The sequence below is a fragment of the Sceloporus undulatus genome, chromosome 5 (genome assembly GCF_019175285.1).
Source record: "Sceloporus undulatus isolate JIND9_A2432 ecotype Alabama chromosome 5, SceUnd_v1.1, whole genome shotgun sequence".
Taxonomy (NCBI): domain Eukaryota; kingdom Metazoa; phylum Chordata; class Lepidosauria; order Squamata; family Phrynosomatidae; genus Sceloporus; species Sceloporus undulatus.
In genome coordinates this window covers 62,353,687-62,375,543 of record NC_056526.1, presented here as the reverse complement: position 1 = coordinate 62,375,543, position 21,857 = coordinate 62,353,687, and the positions used below count along the sequence as shown (strand labels likewise).

The 21,857-nt window shown below is 38.6% G+C and overlaps 1 protein-coding gene across 5 annotated transcripts in view; it reads right to left on the bottom strand.

Moving 5' to 3' along the window:
• Positions 1-2,091: 2,091 nt before the first annotated feature.
• SCAF11 (SR-related CTD associated factor 11) overlaps positions 2,092-21,857 on the bottom strand; it is a 42,265-nt gene continuing 22,499 nt past the window's right edge. For 4 of the 5 annotated variants that reach the window (XM_042467306.1, XM_042467308.1, XM_042467310.1 and 1 more), the window contains 8 exons: positions 21,031-21,137; positions 18,627-18,713; positions 17,407-17,513; positions 13,082-16,153; positions 11,043-11,386; positions 7,123-7,341; positions 5,820-5,939; positions 2,092-5,332 (listed from right to left, as the gene is read on the bottom strand). In XM_042467306.1, coding sequence (XP_042323240.1) covers positions 5,204-5,332; positions 5,820-5,939; positions 7,123-7,341; positions 11,043-11,386; positions 13,082-16,153; positions 17,407-17,513; positions 18,627-18,713; positions 21,031-21,137 — 4,185 coding nt within the window. In that variant the 3' untranslated portion in view covers positions 2,092-5,203. The remainder of the gene's footprint in view (positions 5,333-5,819; positions 5,940-7,122; positions 7,342-11,042; positions 11,387-13,081; positions 16,154-17,406; positions 17,514-18,626; positions 18,714-21,030; positions 21,138-21,857) is intronic. The other variant, XM_042467309.1, reaches the window with a different exon arrangement.

Genomic DNA, 21,857 nt, shown 5'->3' with positions numbered 1-21,857 from the left:
AGGCACCAATGTATTTTATCAAAATTATTATTTGGCAGTGGAAACTCTATAGATCATTACACAATCTCAGGCAGAGTAGTCAATACATTACCTTGTACTTTAAAGTACCATATAAAGCTTTACGCAATATTCCAATGAAGAAAGTGATGAATATTAGACAAAGCAGTAGCTTAAACGTTGTATTGCTATGTATAAATTATAAACTACTCTTAGAGAGCCTCAGATTCCACCAACCATTGCTAACACCCTGCTGCTCTTATATGTAGACATAACTGGAGTTCCTACCTGAATGAGTACAGTGGTACCTCGGGATACGAATTACCCAGGTTACGAATTTTTCGGGATACGAATAAATCCCATAGGGATTTATTGTTTCGGGTTACGAAGGTTTTTTCGGGTTACGAAAAAACCCTGGCGCTGTTTTAAATGGAGCCGCGGCAGAGCCGCGGCTTTTTTTCCATTAGCGCCTATGGCAATTCGGGTTACGAAGGTTTTTCGGGTTACGAAATTAGCCACGGAACGAATTAATTTCGTAACCCGAGGGAGCACTGTACATTTTTGGACAACACTGAAGAAGTATGCACTACATCCTTCTGCAAGGCCTCCCTTTTTACCCCGGTAGACAAGAACGATTGCGGGACAACAGGGGACATCGTCATCTCCCCAGTAACTGACTGGGGGATGGGAGAAACGATACCCAACCTCATTTTAGCTTATTTAGAAGTACAGAGGGAGGATGAAACAGCCTTACAGTGAGGAGAGAAGCTGCTCCTTCTCCCTTCCATATTCAAAAACAGTTGGAATGAGCTTGGCCATCAATGGCTGCAGAGTGAGACAGCTGCACCCAATGGCCTCCTAGTTGTTACTCCATGTTGGTAGAAATAGCTGGGCAGAGGCAGCAAGCTCTACTGCCTCCCATTAAATGCTAGTGGAGGCTTATGATATAGGATCTTGACCCAGTTCCACACTCATGCAAATCTGTCACCTGGAAAACTGTATATCTAAAGCAGCACAAGGACAAAGTGGGAAAAGGTAAAGGGCTCTACATCTTGCTTTTAAATGCCCTTTGATATCCACACCAGTAAAAAAAACCTGTCTTGTCATAGCTTTGGATTACTAACCAAATATGAAAGATCTCAGCCAGTGGGTTGCACATTTTCAGCAGGGATATTGCAAAACTTCAGTCTAATTTGTAAAACAAACTTGGATGTGCTTGTTCAGTGCTGGCTCCAGATTTTGGGAAGCCTTTCGTTAAGATGTTCAAAGCCAATCTACACAAATGTCTGGAAGAGTCCAAAGCAGAAGGGGTACCCTATTCCACCTCATCACTTGTCACTGTTCACATGCATAGAAAAGGCTGAACAGGGACAAAATGCAAGGAGCAGAAGGAATGGCCAGAATGCTTTGGGAGTCAGGTGTGGTCCTTCTCTTGGGGTGTGAACCTCAGCAAGTACCCAGTAACATCCAGAAGTTTATAAGTACACACATGTTCAAAAGCTAGGTCATTTTCTTTATACCCCGATCTTCCTCAGCTTGTATTTTAACATGAGCCAAAAAAACCTTTCCCTCTTTTTGTAGACAAAAAAGACAAAGGACATAAAACAAATTAAGCATGAGGAGGAAAATGGCTGAGACAAGACTATGTTAAAGCTCCACTTAAACCCCACTGAAATCAATGAGACAAGTTAGTCATACCTCAGTTGCCAGTGAAATCAACTACCTAAGTGCAAATACTTAGTTTAGATCCATATAACACTGTTATATTTCTGGAGTAAAGAGTTTTCATTTAAGCTTCTAATAGGATTATAATCTACTAAAAAATAAAAAATAAAAGTGTATTTTACAAAGAATATGAAGAGCTCTGGTCTGAACTAAGAGACCAGGTACTGAGAATAACATTCTGTTTAATCTGAAAAAACACACAAAACAGCAAAAACACACTAAGGAAGCATCCTTCTGAATTCTTCCAGAAATAAAGAATATCTGGTAAATGACAACTGACAAACAGAACAAAGATAAAAAAACAAAATAGAAAACCTTTGAATTTTTTTTGACCCAGTATATGTTAAAAAGAGACAGACTCCCTCCAACTTAATCAAAAAAAATTTATTAGAAAATATTCTGAACTACATAAAACTCTTTAGAATATTGTTTCAGTAGACTTTATTCCAGCCTTATGCTACAGACACTACAGCCCGGAGTTAGATTAGCCACTGTTCTCCTGATTATTATGATTTTGTATTTTTAAAATTATGACATATTAAGCCACATGCACACAGAAAGACTGGGAAGAGTGCCAAGTGCACCAATGTTCCAACCCCCAAATACAATTTAAAGAACTTCCCAATTCATGAAATTTTCTCACAGAGATTTAGATCAGTTGGGTTTGCCTCTGTATTACTGAAACTGATGGAAAGTGACACCACAAGATCACCCAGATTTCAGTCAATTGCTACAGGAATACAGAACTCGCTCTTACAAACAGATTCTATGCATTTTTGCTCCAGAAGTTCTACTGAAATAATTCAATGGGACTTACCACCATGTAAGTCTACATAGGATTGCAACACATGCTTCCTCATGTAATTTTTTTTTAAACATAGATTCTCATAGAAAGATGCTTCTCAACAGCAGGGACCTCCACAGCAAAAAAGACTGGCATTCCACTTATTGTACACAAATGTCAAGCAGAGCTGCATGTCTCCAATAAGCAACCAACCTCAGTATTGAGAGCACCAACATTCTGGTCAGAGCTATACTTGCAGGTTCTAATCCCACAATGGTTTTAACGTAAAACCAAATAGCACCCACCTGCACACACAGTGCCTACCAACAGGACCTAAGTGAATTTCGTGTGATCAGGATGCTGAAGACAATGCTCACTCTTTCAAGGGTGCTTGAACTCACTCTTTCAAGGGTGCTATATGTTGGGTTGAAAACCAAGACTGACTACTTAGTCAATATCCTTCATTAGCACTGGAAAGACAATGACAATTAGCTGTAAAATTCTGCCATTTCAACACTTATAGAGCATGGGAACAAAAATAGTAAGCACATTTTCTTTGTACATAGAAGGAATATATTAATCCTTCATGCCACAGGATTATTCAGGGGAAAAGCACTCCTGAGAGAAATATTATGGTGAAGACTCATTTATGGTTCAGTGCAGAAAACATCCTGCATTTCCATTTTCAGCACTAACTATTACAACTTGGTGCAGATTTACATTATCTATACTTAAAATCTGGCTTAAAACTAATCGTAATTCATGTTCAAACTGGTAAATGAATAATGGCCATCATTAGCAAGTGAAAAAGAGGAAGATTCTCAAATGTGAGAGTTGATGAAGGTGGAGAAAAGCAGATGAGCTAGAGAAGCAGATCAGGTAATGGTTTATCTGCACCAAGCCACTTTACACAAAGAGCTATCTCATCTGCTACAAATCCGACTTCAACAACTGAGGGAATGCACTACATATAAATACACATGGTGCAATTAAACAAAATTGGCAAATGTAATTTACTACAGTTTATTTTCAAGAAGTGCCAAAATAGGTTGAAAGATCATTTGAATACCCACTAGTCTAACACAAACTCTCTTCAGAAGTCTAAAACAGTGTTTTATTGAAAAAAAAATCAGCATCCACACTAAAAAGACTCTGCAAGATAAATATTATCTTTAGTTACGCACAAAACATAGCCAAACAATTTACTGCCTGCAAAATAATTAAGTGAATTAACCATTTTTTTTAGTAATGTGTTCCATATTATTTTCATTTATCCTTAGCTTTGGGCCTTTGTGGATCCTGCCACCATAGAGAGCAATCCAGAACACCTGGATCTGATCTGTTTAACATCTAGCTAAATTGTGTAAAATACATGATATGCATCCTAGTTGCTGCAATTAAACACTGAGAGAATTAAATTCACTGTAATAGCACAGTGTTTCAAAGGAATCTAAACCAAGGCCCCTTTATTTCTTCTTTAATTTTAATAGAAGGAGCTAGTGGTAAATTTTTCATGCCCTGGTAAAATCAGTACAGGTCCAATCAAAATAACGCAAGTACAACTCCAGTATGCTGAATGACTTGCTATCACTAGCTTCACTGTTATCCATGGTATAATACTTCCACTATATAATACTTCCAATTAACTCAAATATAAGATTTTGGATAAGACATGGCCTCATGTATAATTCTAGTTTTAGGTTATAATGGGATGCTGCCTTCATCATGTTACAGAAAATTCTGTTTTTACATGCCAAATACAGACAACTGCTTACACTGGACTAAGACTTAGAATGTTGCATTACAGGTAATATTACAAAGGCTATTGCCTACAGAGACGTTCCCTTATATCGAGGGGGGAAATTTGCTCAATGTGTCATAAGATAAAGAACAAAGGCATACTGTACTGAACAACACCAGACAGAGGTTAGGCAATTAATGCCCCGACAGAAAAACCAAGCACAGAACAGCTTTCAGATTCCAAACGTCAGTTTCCTAAACTCAGTTGAGAGTTAAGCACTTGTTTTGGTTGCCTGCACCATGTCTTTTAAAACTAAACTGAGTTTATGAAGTCAAAACAAGAACTCAAAAGCCACAAAAAAATGCAGCAGCAGCAACATAGCCTTTATTTGGTTTTCCAATAGAAAAACTATGCTCATGAATCCATGTAACAAAATTTGTGAATGTAGAATTTTGTTGCTGTTGTTCAAAGAGTTCTTCTGTTCAGACAGTGTGCTTTAATACACACACTGAGCCTGTAAATTGAGGCAAAATGCTTAATTTTGCTAGGATTGAAATGGGTGGAGGGCAGAAGAGCCAGCAAGACAAAAGAAAAATCTGCCATGAATCTTTTCCCTGACTGATTTACACATACTGTACATCTCTGTGCAAATCACTGTAATCTGACTAACATCTGTGTCTATACACTACTGTCTGAATCAAAATGCTGTACATGTGGCATTCAACATAATTGTATATTACTAATGAGGGGCACTCTCCTTTGTTCCATTTAGTTTCTCTTTACATATCCTTTTGCAAAAGGACAAAGACGTTGCATTAATCTATATTTATTTATAACAAAACATTATATACTATATTGAAAAATAATTTTATCAAAATCAGATTTCAACCACTATTTTTAAGTCCATGTCAAAATTGCACTTTGCAGACATCTTGATGGCATTTTTCAGTCTACGCTTATTTCCTTTCCACGGAAACAGCCTCTTCTGGATTTTTCTTCCGTGAATGTTTGTATTTGTCCACATAAGCTTTTACCAAATTTGCCACTTTCGCAGAATTCACTTCCCCACTCTTGCTATGACAAACCTAAATGAAAATGTCAAAGGATAACCATGAAGTATTATTTAAACACATAATACATAAGCTAACCCACTTATTATCACATTTAAAAATATAAAATTATTTGTGCCCAACTTGATCGCAAGAAAAGATCACTATAGAAGAGGCATAATGAAAAATAAATTTTCCCACACTCCTTTTGGAGATGACTCCCAGAATCCCCCCAGCCAATACAATCAAACTCAGCATTATGGAGAAGAGAAAAACTACTGCTGCCACAACAGGGGACAGGCTTCAAGGGGAAAATTGCAGACCTAACAGCACTATGTTAGTTAAGAATTCTTTAAGTAGCTGAAATAGAAACAGCTGCATCTTTCACGTCCCAAAAGAATCTCCTGTGCTTACACAATTCCAAAACTGGCACCTTGTCATCACCTCATGACATTGTTTTCAACAAAGTGTAATGTTCAGAGAATACAGAGCTACGTTCTGAGATTAACAGAATGTTACTTACTTTGTCTACTGCTTTTCTCACAATCTCTTTATATTCTTCTTTAGTAATGTCTTTATTTTGATAGAATGGCTTAATAGCCAGTTTCACTTCCTGTGCAGCTTTTTCCTGAATTAATAATTTCTAGACAAAATAAAAGTGCATGTTATTAAGGAAAAGGGCACACATTTAACATTAACATTAAAACCTTTTGTTAGGGATTATCTGATAAGAGACTTGAAGAAAAAAGTGCAGATTATTTAAAGCAGGTCTGCAGTCAGTCACATGGTTGTGACTGCCTCCAAGCAACCAAGAATGTTTATAGCACTTTTTGGTCCTCCTTTCACTATCACAGGTATGTTCCTGATGCAAAAACATGGAAACTTCTTGAGGAATCTATTGTCCTCTGACTACAAAGAGGCCTGTGGCCTCACAGGAATGAAGACATATTAAACTGCAAAAGAAGAGACCTTCTTCATCTCCCCCCCTTTTAGGAATAGATATTTTTATTAGACTTGAAGGTTATATTACATTAACATCCTAAATCTAGACAAGCTACCACACTAAAGTGAGGAAGGCAATTGTTTTGCATTTCTTTTCTACGGGGAGTTACAGCTGGAGGGGAAAATCTGTGAAAATTATCCATCTCTCCCCCAGTTTCCTATTAGTGTAATGTGGCAGCACACTTTTCTTGAGCAGAAAAGGGTTTACTGAAATCTTAGGATCCAAGAAAGATGAGTCCTTGTTCATATGCAAATGAACTTTAAATTTCCTGGACTTTGCCCAATTGTCCCATGGTCAAAAGAGGTGGGTGCAGTCTGCTAAAGATACCCTCTCCAAACCATCTTAACTGAGGACAGAAACAACAAAATGAAGGCATCTTACTAACATCTCTAATTTTTTTTCTGTTTTGTATGTAACATATTGCCTGATGAAGAAACTAGTGGAGCTTCCTTGCAACAAGTATATTGTGCATTTCGGTTGGCCAATAAAGGTATCACTGTTTGGTGGATTTTTGTTTGAATTTACTAAATGGCTAACACGGCTACCCCTGTGTCATTTCAGGTATGAACAGGATTTACTTAGCTCATGGATTTATATACAAGGTATGTATAAAATTATATCAATTGTTCATAACAGGTTAAAAATTTGTTCATGTCAACACAATAGTTTCTCCTACATGCTCTGAGTTCTTAGAAGTCTTGATGATGATATTATAGGAAAGACAACAGACACCAACATTCCATCCATGCTTAGGGCAAATAATTATTTATCTCTCATTTTAGCATTGCAGAAGTATGCATATTGCTCTGAACTTTGAACTTGCCTGGTCTTTCTTCGAGCTATCTGCGCTGGCTTCCACTGTTACACTTACTTTGCTTTCAGCCAATTTTATAGCAGAATTAGAAGTTTTGATGTTACTTGACGATGTTGCATTACCAGAACTTGGACCCTGAACTGGTTCCATACTTCCCAGAGTTGCTGCTGGAGCAGGCAAGAGTGTCGCACTCATATTGTTGGCAACATGGGAAGTACTGGGAATAGCCTGTTTCAAAAAGTTACCAGAAATTAGTATGCTACCATTTACATGCAATACTGTCCAAAATGCATAAAGCATTTAGATATGTAAATTAAGAACTAGTTAAAGTGTGGCAAGAATTCTTATAAAGCTATCCTGCAGGATGGGATGGGGACACAGCCGGGGAATAGGTGCTAACATGTCAGCAGGATTTCTCTGAGGTTCTCAGCAGGACTAAAGATAGCAGTGAATCCATCCTACACATCAGAATTTGATCTATTTCCCTCTTTCCTTACTTCACCCATCCTAGCACCACATCAATTTGCCTGTGAGAACATGGAGACTCAGGAGTTTTAACAGATGTAATAAAGTTACAAGTAGTCTGCCAAAGCTACAAAAGACATTTGCATTATGAAAGCTTGTATGAGACTTTCTGACTGTTCGTGGTATCTTCAGTCATGGGATTCACCTGGACTAATTGTCTGGGATGGGACCTGGAAGCAGTTTTATAGTGACTCCAGTCCTCCTTTAAAAAGATGACTTCAGAAAGTGCTGCTAGGAGGATTCAGTTAGCAGAATCTACGCTGTTGGGTACCTCTTACTCTCTATGCTATTTAGCATATACACGGAAAACTACTGGAAGTGGTGGGTAGAATATGGGAATTCAATGCCATCAGCATTGTGTCAGTGGATAAGAATGCATTAGCACAATCAAGCCCAGTACAACATTTACAGCTGTCTCTCAGTGGATGCGTCATCGGCGCTTGAAGCTCAACATGTCCAAGACAGAGCTTCTTGTCTTTCCACCTAAGTCCTCCCTCAATACTCCTTTTCTGTTACTGTTGACAACACCTCTAGTCAACCGGTCCAGGAATCCCAGTCTTGGTTTCACTTTTGACACCTCTCTGTCTTTTATCCCCCATATCCAGACGACAGCCAAAGCCTGTAGAATCTTTCTTTACAACATTGTCAAAATCCGTCCATTTCTCTCGACCTCCACTGCCAAGACTCTGGTCCACACTCTGGTCATTTCCCGACTAGATTACAGCAACCTCCTTCTGGCAGGGCTTCCTCTCACTCAACCTAGTCCTTTAATTTCCTTTCAGCATTCAGCGGCACACATTACATCCGCTCGCCGCTTTGACCATGTTTCTCTTTTATTATCATCCCTTCATTGGCTCCCCTTTCCCTTCCGTATTCAGTATAAGCTTCTGTTGTTGACCTTTAAAGCCCTGCACGGCCTGGCCCCTCTTTATTTATCTGAACTTCTTTCTCTGTTCATTCCCACTCATACCCTCCATTCTAGTAGTCAAGGTCTGCTGTCCCAGCCTAGAATCTCCACTGCCCCATCCCGGATTCGTCCCTTCTCACTTGCTGCCCCTCACTCCTGGAACCTTCTTCCCCCACGAGCATGGGTCATCACTCCTTTGACCACTTTTAAATCTGAGTTGAAGAAGGGAAGCGTTCCCAGGCACTGTGTGATTATCTATCTGATATTTTATTGGATAGATGATGTTGATGTTTTTAATTGTTGCCTGCTTATTTTAACCAATTCTATTTTATATTATTACCTATTGTTTTATACGTATTTTGTAGATTGTATGCCATTGGCAGGTTTCATTTTTATTGATTTCATCATTTGTATGTACAGCGATTTACAATGCTATAAAAATAAACTATAATAATAATAATAATGATAATAATAATAATAATAGTCTAAGTTGAACTGGCCATGGTAGCCATTACATCCCATACAAACTGAAGTAATACACAGTACACAAATCAGCCTTTGAAAAACATTCAGATACTTTAGCTGGCCTAGAATGCTGCAGCTAGACTATTGATTAGGTTCTGTTACAAGCAGCAAGTGACTTTGTTCCAACACTTTTACAGACTACCAAACTGTTTCCAGAGGCAATTCAAAGTGGTGGATGCCAAGCTATACAGTCCTATATGACTGGAGACCCAGCTACTTAAGACTCCATTCTCCCATACAAGCCAGTTTGCATTTTAAGATTTTCTCTGTTCTATCATCATCAAAGGTAAATTTGGTGTGACCATAAGAGGATCTTTTTAGCATCCATTTTCAGGCTCTGGAACTCTCTGTCACAATATTTATTGAGACAAATCCCTGACATTTAAAGTGGGTTTGATGCTCAAAGGATTTTCAACTGGATGAGTGTTATTTCATTTTACTACTCTGTTTATTTAGTTATTAAATTTCTATCCTATCATTCCATTTAAAACCATTCAGATCAGATCATTAAGAACAAATTATACAATAAAAACCAATTTGATTTGATTTTTAGTTAAGATTCTACCTGTATTTTTTATCAGTGTTAGCCACCTGATATGCCAGTTTTGCTGTAAAGGCATGATCAAGGATTAGCAACTTCTCTTTGTAGCTTGTAACAGATGGGAAATCCTCCAATCTAGTATTAAAAATGGTTCAGGCAGCTCTTGTAAAAGACATTAGTCAGCCTGATATTATGCACATCAAGCAAATGAGATAAGAGAAGCCTTCTGAGCCAGGTTTCTTCAGTAGCAGTGACTGGAACCCCTTGCTAAGGTTCACACTAGGCACCACTACTGAGGAAGCAAATGGAAAAATAAGAAGAGGCTTCTAACTGGTACAAGAACACATGTCACAAGCAGATAATGGAATGGCATAGAATAGAGATTCCTAGAGAGAACATATTAATCAAAACTGCAATAGTCAAATCCACAAAAGTCAAAGCCACAAATGTGGAAGGCCAACTATATAATAAGCTGTAGGGCAATTGCAGCAGTCCTCTACAGAGGAGCCTAACATAACTCTTTTCAAAGTCAGGCTTTTGAAATGAAAACAGTTGTGGGAGCCTGAGTGAGCTTCTGACTGGCTGGGACAAATTCTTCCCTCCAAGACTTGTACTGAAAGATTATGCAACAGGCCACTCTGTAGCTGCTGTTTTCTTGGAACCATATGTCTTTTGCCTAAGTCTCAATATACAATCATTAAATTAGAGGGATCCAGAGGTATACAAGGCAAAGAAAATGGTAACTGTAACCAGGTAAACCATATGATTTAAAAAATATATATCCTGTGAACACTCACAGCACACTCCACAATCTGTGAACCTCAAGTACTCAAGCAATAGCACCAGATCCAGTCCTATTTTTTTCTATTACACTTCTGCTGGTCTATGGTTGCAGATTTGCCATTGTGCAAGATGATTGCTGCAGTTATGGATAACACCACACCTCAAGCAGATATATTAATTTATAGCACATTTCACATTCACTTGGAAAATATGACAAATTGATTATCACATACCCACAAAGAAAATTTATGAAAATTCAACTGTTCTGGCCCTTGTGGTGTCTTCCAACTCTATGATTCTGTGATTCCATTCTATGTTTCTTTTATAAGGAAAGTAGAATTAAGAAACCAGGAAAGGTAGAACCAAGTTACTGGACTTATCAATGAAGGCTATCACTGTCATATGAAGACCCTCAAAATGATGTATCTGGGGCCTACAGGATTATACTGCAGGCAGAATCTTGGGACTAGAGCCGATATTGATCACTGGTCTTCTACATCAATATAAGAGTTCTAAATAAATTTAAATAGTTTAATCAAAAAACTGTCAAAACAATTTCCAGTCAAATTCATAATCTTAAAAATAAAGTTATCTAAACCTTCTTTTAAAACAAGGCTTCAACACTACATTTTTAATTGAAAGATATACCTGTAACTGCTTTCCATCTGGTTGAGAAGTAACATAATTAATCTGCTGGGATGGTGGAGGAGGAGGAGGTGGTGGTGGTGGTCCCTGAGACACATTAGCTGAAGCTGCTACTTGGACAAGAGGCACTCCTGTATGAAGATGCATGGGGACCGGTGGAGGAAGAGTAAACGGATTGTGCTGAATGTTCATAATGGGAGCAGGAACACTCATTGGATATGGGAAGATATTCATTGGTTGATGTTGTGTATTCACTGGTGTCATTACATTCATTTGAGGTTGCAGCACATTTATTGATAGTTGAGAATTCTCGTTTTGTTGGCTACCTTGGTCTTTGAAATTTGGATCTATCAACATGGAAAAACACAGTTAAAAATGTGGTTTTATGATCATGGTGTCTCCCCTGCCAGGTAAGTATTTTTTTTTAATCCAAACCTCCCAATAGTGTTAAAATTAACATGTAATTATAAAAAGATGCAGTGCTACAACAGCAGCAGTAGCTGGTTTATTCAGCTGGGTTGATTTTAAAAAGTTGTGTAAGAGATGATACCACAAGGAAAGCATCGATTGGTTGGCAAAACGATTTGCTTAATACAACCTTTCAATATTTACAGCAGAACACACTTTACAGTCCATTAACCAATTGAAAGAACAGCAGCCCAAAAGGAAGCACACAGATGAATTCTGTTTTTCAACCATGGCCTTTACTCCAACTGATATCTATTATTCTTGGTTAAATTATGGAAGATGGCTGAGTCTAAAGGTTTCATTCTGTCCAAGAAAGAGTGATTCAATGCATGGAAGAGCAAGTGATCCAAGGGAAACTCTTGCTAATGGAATGGAGGGAGGCAATGTCCTAATCCCTCTCTAACAAAGGTCCTCATGCCGGACCATGTGCTCTGCTTTAAAAAGCAGACTGTGAGGAACAGAAGAGTTCGACAGTTAAAAACTCATAATTACTCCCACTTTCTAAACATTCCTATTCAAAAAGAGGAAGAACCAGCAAAGAATACAAAATTGGCTAGCAGTAAACTGATATATTAGTTCAGCATTCCGTTCTCAAATCATGATAGATCTAATCTCTGAAATTAGATGTTTTCTGACTTCTAATCACAAAACTATACCCCAATCATACTCTCAGCCTAGTACTTTTCTTATATGGAAAACTTTGATCAGTGTTGCAATTTTTGTAGCAGACATGTCTTTTTCATGTGAATTGCTACTACAGTTACAGAAAGACCCTTGCTTTGCTTCAAGCAATAAAAAATCTGTTGGAATCAGCCTTGTCTGGTTAGGGATTCATAGAAATCCATTACACACTGTGGTGTAAACAATGAAGCCATCCACTGTATACGGTACATAGTCATGCATGCCCCAAAATTGACCACAAAATCCCAGGTAAACGTATTTATGGGTCACTATGGAAATGTGATAGCAACTCTTTCAGCTTTCCCCATGCAGTGCAGAAAAGAGTTTAGCAACAAAGAGGCAACCAGAAGGAGTCCTGGGTGATTGATATTGCTATTATTTAAGAGTAGCCCTCCCGCCCCTGCGTCTGGCTGAAATGAAAGCTGAAACGATAGAGAAAAGCCTCAATGAGAGTCATTCTTGCCGTACACACACATGCACACGCTGAAAGAGCCTCCAAGTTTTACCCTCGACCTATCCACTGGTCATGACAAAATTCATAATTTTGACCCCAAAACCTAACCTCAACTTATACATGGGGTCAACTTATAGATGAGTATATATGGTAGTTTATACTGTCATTTTTTTTACTTAAAGAAGGTCTATGCATGTGTGCCCTGGAAACTTTAAGAACAATACATTCAGTTTGGTCAACACAGAATGTGAAAGCAATAAACATACAGAAGAAAACAGTCATTTTAATGGTGTGAATTTAACAAATTATTCTGATTGGAGCTTTGTGCAGAATGCAATAGCCGATATCTGGTTTAAATTAAAATAGATGTTTAAAAAACTGTAATTTCTGCTCAATTAAACCCGTGTGTGTGTGCGCGCGCGCGGGGGGGGGGGAATACCTTGCTCAGAAGTTACTTCTTCTTTTGTCCAGGCAGACTGTGGGCTTGAAGAATTTCTTCCTCTTTTTGAATAATAATTCTGTACATCTGCTGGTAAAGTCTTTCTTACAGCCCAGCTTGATGCAGATGTCCATCCAGACCTATCAGCTGGTGTATCAAAGGAGAAATCCTGTTCTGGCTTTCGTTTATATGGTTGATGCTCTGTAAATCTTGAACTTTCATGTCCAGCATTATCTGAATTCCCTGAGTGGGGCTTCCTGCTTTGCCAGCGATTTTCAGCCTGTTCTCCACACATAAAGCCACCTCTGCCACGGCCGCCCCTTCCACGGCCACCCCTGCCACGATTTGAATTCCAACCTGATCCAAAGCTTCTATTCCATGGAGGCCCTGAATTATTGTGTCTGTTTTCTTCCCACGGTTGGCTTTTAAATGTTTCTCTATCTCTGTTCCTTGTTTCTGGAACTGAATTTATCCTTTCCATTACCCAATCTGGATAATCTTTTCTATACTGTTCAGAACTCTGCTTGTCAGCATCTTTGCTTGCATTGTCCCTCTCTCTTTTCATACTTTCAGTATGTTTCTCCTGTTCATTTCTTTTATATCTATCATTTCCTCTGGGATCTCTCCAGCTATCATTGGTCCACCGTTCCTTCCATCTGGGAGGTGAATAGCTATTTCTCTCATTTCTAGGGAATGATGGACCTTTGCTTCTTGTCCGGGAACGAGAACGAGAACGAGATCGAGATCTTGAACGTGACTGTGACCATCTCCTTCTACTTCTCTCTCTTTCATGATCTCTTCTAAGCCCATCTTTATCACTCTCTCTGTCCCTACTTTGTGATCTACATTTGTGCCTTGGAGAAGATTCCTTGGCTTGTACCCAGGACCTCCTCCCTTCTCTCCGTGGATCCCTTTGTGGAGAACAAGGTGGAGACTTCCTCTCTTCTCTCAGAGAATTTCTTTTTGGAGAACTGGGTGGTGATCTCCTCCCTTCTATCAGATCTCTTTTTGGTGAAGTGGATGGAGATACTCCTTCTGAAAGATCTCTTTTTGGAGAACCAGGTAAAGATCTCATCTCATCTATCAGAGGATCTTTTCTTGGAGATTGTGATAGAGACTGTTGCCCTTCTTTGCAAGTATCTCTTTTGGGAGACCGAGACATTCTGCTTTCAGACACAATTTCCCTTTTGGGAGATGGAGACTGAGATCTTTTCCCCTCCCTTTTGGAGGGAGACCAAGTTGTTGATGGAGAGTGAAATCTTGACCTTCTAACTCGAATCTTTTTATCTTTTTTAATTTCTATGGAGCTTTCTGTTTCTTCTTTCTTGTCAGAAAGACTTGAAAATGATGTAGACTGTTCAGTGTCATGTATCACAGAATTTGTCTCTTGCTTTAGACACTCAATCATTAATGGCTGGTCTATCTGAGAGTCAGTCTGATCACTGCTGAATGAGTCACACTCCATAGCTACTATCTCAGTATTATCTTCACTAAAATGTTTTATTTCTTGAGTACATATATTGGACAAAGCATTGGCTCTAGATTCTTCACTAATCTTTTCTACAGGTATCTCAAGTTGCTCTTCTGAAGAAATATTTAATAATACATCAGTTCCCTCAGGAGTTTTATGATCTAAAGTTCTAATTGCTTCTTCTTCACTTTTAGCATCTTCTTCTTCTAATGACACTGGAAGTTTCTTTAATTCATTTGCAGAGTTATCTAATGGTTCCTCAACTATCACCTCAAATTCTTTTCCTTCTGGCAATTTATTAAAAGAATGAACAGATAGTGGCCTCTCTGAGATTTCACTCACAGGTCTCACCAATGTATCTTCTGCTGCTAAAGGTTCTGTTTCCCTCAACAACTCATTTCTAGAACCAGTCATAAGCTCAGAAGCTACTGCTATGGATCCCAGTTCCTCTGGGAATTTATTTGCAGTACCTGACAATGATTTGTCTGTTACTACCACGTCTACAGCTTCCTCCACTAAGTCATTTCCAGGAGCAACCAACACATCACCTGGTTCTAAGACACATCCTGATTTGTTCAACAATTCACCCCCTGGACTATCCAAAGGCTCTTCTGTTATTGAAGCAGGTTCCAGTTCATTTGTAGACATTGCTTTTGTAGGACTGACTAGCACACATTCTGATTTCTCCAACAATTCATCCCCTGGACTATCTAAAGGCTTTTCTGTTATTACCACAGATTCCACTTCATTTGTAGGCAATTCATTTGCAGGACTATATAATTCTTTAGGCTGATGAGTAAGTGTTACAGTTTCATCACCTAATTCTTCATCCAAAATACTTAGTAAAGGTTGGTCTATTTGATCAACACTACTCTTATAGAATGAAGTATCGTCATATAGAGTATCAGCCTTTGCTTCACATTTTTCACAATCTCCCTCTAGAGTAAGCAAAGGGGGATCTTGAGCACAAGAAGCAATGTCCTCCTCTAAGGTGAGCACAGGAGGATCTTGAGTACACGAGTCAGTGTCTATGATGTCCAAGATGTCATGCCCTTCACCAAGGTCTTTTTGGGGCTCCTCTTTACATTCTACACAGTTTTTGGAGTTTTCTAAGCCATTAGCAGACTGAGACTCCACATCACTTTCCTGACTAAAGCCAGAAGTGCTATTTTTACTCTCTGGTAAACTGCCTTTATCTAGTAGCAGAGTTATCTTTGTCTCATCAGATTCTTCAACTTCTACTGCATCACTAGATGTTTTTCCATAGCGTCCAGAACTTCTGAGTTTCTTTTTAACAAAAGGTTCCTGCTGTTTTACTCCCCTTTTAGCCTTCCGTTTTGGAGGTAATTTCTCAGACTCTTCACCAGAAGCATTCACAAATGAGTCACCATCGCCACTGGCTTCACAGCCAGAATTGCCTGATTTTGGTGAACTCTGAGATTGATTCAAAGTTTCTGTTTTAATATTTCGAGCAGATCTTCTTCTAGGAGCAGTATCGGAAACCTTCCTCCTTGAGCCTCTTGTGCCAGCTGTACCAGAAGTTTGTTTTTTCTCTTCTCCTTCCCTGACGTATGTAACAACATGTCCCCTTTCTGATGATCCTAACATTAAACAACAAGAAGTAGTAATGTAGTGCAGTATGATAAACACAAATGCTAGTTTAGAACTGTTCATATATTCACTGATAGCACATGCCTTCATTCTAAGACTCACTCTCAAATATAGCTATCAGCTAACATATTGATTACATTTGTTTTGTCATGTACTCTTCACAAAAGTCATGCAGCCTAAAAATTGGGTGTTTTTCACTAAGTGCTACCTCTTGAGCCCCCTTCCCATGTGACTTGTGTGACTAACTGGGGGGGGGGGGACAACCTCTGAGCATCACTGCACGTCATTGAATTGCCTGCAGTGACTGTGCAGATGTCTTATGTGTAAGCAACTGCTCCTAAATGATCACTATGGAGAGGTTATGCCAATGTGCTGACATCTGCAATAAGGCCTGGAACACACCCAGTGTTGGTGAATATCCATAGAAACGACTCAACTCACAATAACCACACAATGTCCCCTTCATATGATTTACAACGACTGAAAAGAAATACAGTAAATGATTCAAATTTCCCTGGTTTTCAGACAATGACTAGTACAGTGGAGAACCTCCAAGCTACGCTTATACCAAGCAGACATGATAGTTTAAAACTGCTCCAGCCTAAGCCTATCTGCATGGGGATACTACACTCAATGTGTGATAGCTTAAACATCCTGTGCCAACATGAAATGGGAGCAGAAATTCACTTATCTTGGTCTTTCTCCAGAGATGGGCAACCTCAGAGAATTAGTGGACCAATTTCTGTCCCTGGGATCCTCTGGTAGACACATAAGACTGCCAAAAATGCCCAAAAATGAAAAACAGAAAACCAGAAAAACTGGAGGTGGGCTGCAACTTAATTAAAAGGTGAACTGCTGCTACTGGAGTCTTCCAGGAGAGGCACTTCACCTATTTCTGTAAGAAAATGGCAATCCAAAGGAGACAGGGGTTGGAGGGGGAAACAATCCTGCAGGTCCACATTTTGCCTATCCATTTCCTACCTCCAAGCCTGCACCTTCTACCTTACTTCTCATCAATTTCATCATGACAAAAATTCTTACCTAAACACTCTTCAGACATATTTCTCACTGAAGTATTTAACAGTGATGTCTAAGCTAAATCCTGTATTTGTCAAAAGGAAATAACCATAGCCTGAAAAATTTCTTCAATAATTCTGCAGTTTTTTACTGGAAAAAGAATAATATTTTATCAATAAACATTGCTTTATATGAACTATAAACAAAACTTACAAAAAAAATTTACCAAAGTTTTCCAAAGGCGTAGTACTTATTGAAAAGTCAGTTCCCATAATGACAGTTGAAATCAGAAGACAGGCTGCCATTTCTGCTTCACAGCATAAAGAAGGAATTCTGTAAAAATTAATCCACATAAAAATAAGAATTACATAAAGAATTACATACATTTTCTAAAAAGAAAAAATAGTATATAAGCCCTACACAATGACACTCTATCCATTTAATAAAATTTAATGTAGAGCCTAAACTAGAGACAGGGATTGTTTTCTTGGATTTAGTATTTGTTCTCCAAGCCAAATTATTCTCCTAATCCTGGTTCTAAAAAGCTCCTGAAGCAGAATAGGGGAATATTTTCATTACTGTACATGGGAAAAAGCACTTGCTTTTTACTCGCCATCCTTCCCTCCTGTAATCATGACTGAAATATTTTGTAAAGGTATCTTTATCACAGGCTCTTACTAAAGAATATTCTTCAAACATTATGATAAACACATTTCAAATGTTCACATGCCTTTTCTTCCATCTGACAAAGAAGCTGTCTGGAAAATATTTGCCTTTGTTTTATCTCATGTTGCTAAGTTATCAAGGCTTGGAATTGTGGTTAACACTAACTATAATTACTTTTCAAACACCATCTCCAGAAACCATAATTTGATGTTGTGTTATCTGAAATTAACTATAGTTAGTATAACCAAAGTTTGTTACCCTGAACCCAAGGAACAAACACATTTCATTAAAAACAAAACCTTCCACACTCATCTTCCTAGCTGAGCAGGAGAAAGAAAGGAGACGAGAGAAACATACTATACTAGCCTTAGGTTTGCTGAGGCTTTTTCCTGCTTATCGGGCTTTAGTTTACTACAGAGGTGGGAACCTTCTATATGCCTAACTTCAACTCCCACTATTCATCACCACAGGTTACTTTGACTAACACTGATGGGAGCTGTTGGCCAGCAACATCTTACAAGGATCATATGACTCCTCTGATTTAGCAAGAAATGCAAACATGACCAGTAAGTATGATACTATTTCACAGCAAAGTACATTCTAGTGTGTGCTTGTTTTGTAGTCACATGTAAATAGCAAAGGTTTTTTTAGGAATCATAAAAGACTGTGGGGAAAATTAATTTAATATTCTTACACTTCTTGTTTTCACATATTGTGATTAGGTAGCACAGTTTATTTCATTTTAGAAGGCTCAGTAAGGTTGTTATTCAGTTGTTTTACCTTGCCAGTCTAGCTAGCATGGAACATGACAGCTCCAGCTCTCTTCTCTTGTGTCCAATAACTGTGTCAATTTTGCTGATCTCCACACTGAAATGTAATTTTAATATATTTAAAAATATACATTTGAAAATAATTTTAATAGCAATAGCAGCTTCATTTATATACAGCTTCATACCTCGCTGAGCGGTCTCTAAGCAGTTTACAACTGTAAGCTAATTGCCCCTATCAAGCTGGGTACTCATTTTAGCAACTTCGGAAGGAGGCAAGGCTGAGTTGACCCTGAGCCCCTTGCTGGGACTGAACTCACAACCTTGTGGTTTGTGAGTGGGTGGCTGAAGTACTGGCATTTAACTACTGCACCACCAGGGCTCTAATTTTAATGAACTTATTTCAACAGAACGCAAAAGTGCAATGGCACATAATTACAAGATGAAATAATAGTTACCATTAACAGCATTTTAAATTACATTCTCAGTAAAACCCAATCAATCAATGCACAAGGTAAAAACACATATATATTGGTTTCATTTATATCTACTACTAAATGATAATTTAGTGTTCAAGAATGATGCACAAAAAGCCTTATGACCCACTTCCTGCTCTTTCACCACTAGTACCTGGGCTCCTAAAATGGGAGAAAGGCAGCCTAAAAATGAAATAAATAAATAAATCTTGTGTTTATGGGTATCATTTTTCTACAAATCTATTACTTTAGGTGTGTCGTGCTTTCTTTTTAAGTCCACTGCATGTTTTAAGTGCCATGGGGGACTAATAGTTGACTCATGAGAGCTTGGCCTGCTTCATTTTTTTCCTTTTTACAAAACACAAAGTGACTCTTGATCATCTATGGTTTGGGAAAACATGGCAAAAAGGTTTCCACAGCTCCTAGATGATACTGGGAGAAGGTATGTTTCAAATTTTTTCTTTGAGTTGTGTGGCGCAATGCAAGTTGTGCTCCTCCAAGGTCTAGCAAAATGCACATACAAGCCCTCAGGTTAACCACCCCTTATTGAGATCATATATGCCTAACATATTTTCCTTTGCAGTGTAGCACAGTTTATTCATACTCAGCAAATAGGCAATGTGCAATTACACATAAGGTACCAATCTCTTCATTTAGCTACACCATACAAGGAGGGAACCTGTAAGACTGAAGTTCCTTCTTGTAACACTACCAATAGCATGTACATTTCTATACTGCTTATCAGTGCACTTATGCACTCCCTAAGTGGTTTACAAGGTGTAAGCTCAAATGTCAATAAATGGCTAAATTATATCACCAGGAACAATAAGTAATAAGTATTTTCCGGCGTATAAAATGACTGGGTGTCTAAGATGACCCCCAACTTTTCCCGTTAAAATACAGAGTTTGGGATATACTCGCCGTATAAGACTACCCTTCTTCCAACGCACACCAAATAAAAATTAAAATACATCAGGTTTGATTTCAATATGGCAATTTTAATTCAAATGCTTTTGACATGCAGGTATTTAGCAGGAAAACTTGTTGTATACAAAGCCTGCTTGGATTGGTCATTTCTTCCTGCCTGCCCAGCCCTCCCTGTCTCCAAGACTATCAGAGCGGTAGTGCAAACACGACTTTTTTTCTATACCCCGGGCGTTCTGGACGCCTGCAGCTTGATCCGCCCTTCACTTACACATTCCTGGTGAAGTGCACCTTCACCTCATCATCGGGACCAAGTTAAGTCACTTCTTTCCACGAAACTTGGTGAATGGATTTTCTTCTACCATACTTGTATAGCACCGCCCTTACTGCTTTCATACGGTCGGGATTCGGATGCAGCCATTGTTGAGCTCCCCTCACCATATGTGGTGACCGCAGATTCTCCAGTCCAACTCGGAAGTTTCAACACCTGCCCTATAAGATGACCCCCAGTGTATAAGGCGACCCCTGACTTTTGAGAAGGGTTTCCTAGGTTAAAAAGTAGTCTTATATGCCAGAAAATACAGTACTCTAAATGAGCAGACCAAACCACATACATTCTTGCATAAACATATATGCAAAGCTATCTAAACACTGCACTGTCTCCAAAATCCCACAAATATTCTGGAGGAGGTATGGAACTTATGCAGCTTTCCAGATATTGTTGGACTGAAACTTCCACCAACCCTATGGAATACTGAAAACAGCAGCCCAAGAACATCTGAAGAGTTGTATGATTTCACCCCTGTCTAGAGTAATTCTGAACAATATACTTGGAGGTTAGAGTCAAGTTGAAAAGATCCGGGGGCGGGGAGGAATACTACATGATGCATGATGGCTGCTTGAAGCAATAGATAATAAATCTAGACTACTATTTCACCAGAAAGACAATACCACAATATCACTTACAATCTACAAAAATCTACAACTTTCTATGTGAGACAATAATTTGATACTAACCACTCGTGTTCATAGTAAGAAGATTCTCCAAGGAAAGTATTATTAGAAGAAAATCTATCATGGAAGCTACTTCTGATGACTCTGTTTAAGCAGGTCTGTCGTCTGGGCTAAAACACAAAAATTTAAAATTACAACACTGCAACAACCTCTGAATCTAATATTCAGAAAGCATAAGAGAAAACACATTATACGTAAAGAAGTCATTTTTATATCCATTTCACAGAAGCCACACAGACTCTGTACTGAGACACGGACCTTCATTTTCATGCAATACTGATCTTGGGCTTGTTTTTACCAGTACGGCTAAGAAGAATGGTAGGGAAAGGCCACTGTACAGTGGCATAGCACACGCTTTCTACACAAAATGGCTGAACTTCAGTTAAAGGAATCAGGCAGTAGATGATGGGAAAAATCTCTAAAATCCTGAAAAGCCATTGCCAGATAGAATATGCAACATAGGGCTAGATGTGCACTGTTCTTATATTTTCTAACATACTGATCTGACCCAGTTTTAGACACATAACAAGAAAACAAACTTTGTTGTTGTTGTCAAGTCGGCTCCAACATGGCAACCCTATGAATGAGAGACCTCCAAGTCACACTATCATCAACTGCCCTTCTCAGATCTTGCAGACTCAGCTCCCATAATTGAGTCTATCCATCTGCAACACAGTCTTCCTCCTGTCCTAATACCTTCTATCTTATTAAGCATTATTGTCTTTTTTAGTGAGTTATGTTTTCTCATGGTATGTCCAAAGTACTAAAGCCTCATTATAGTCATCTTTGGTTGTAGGGCTAATGCAGGCTTGATTTGCTCTAGGATCCAT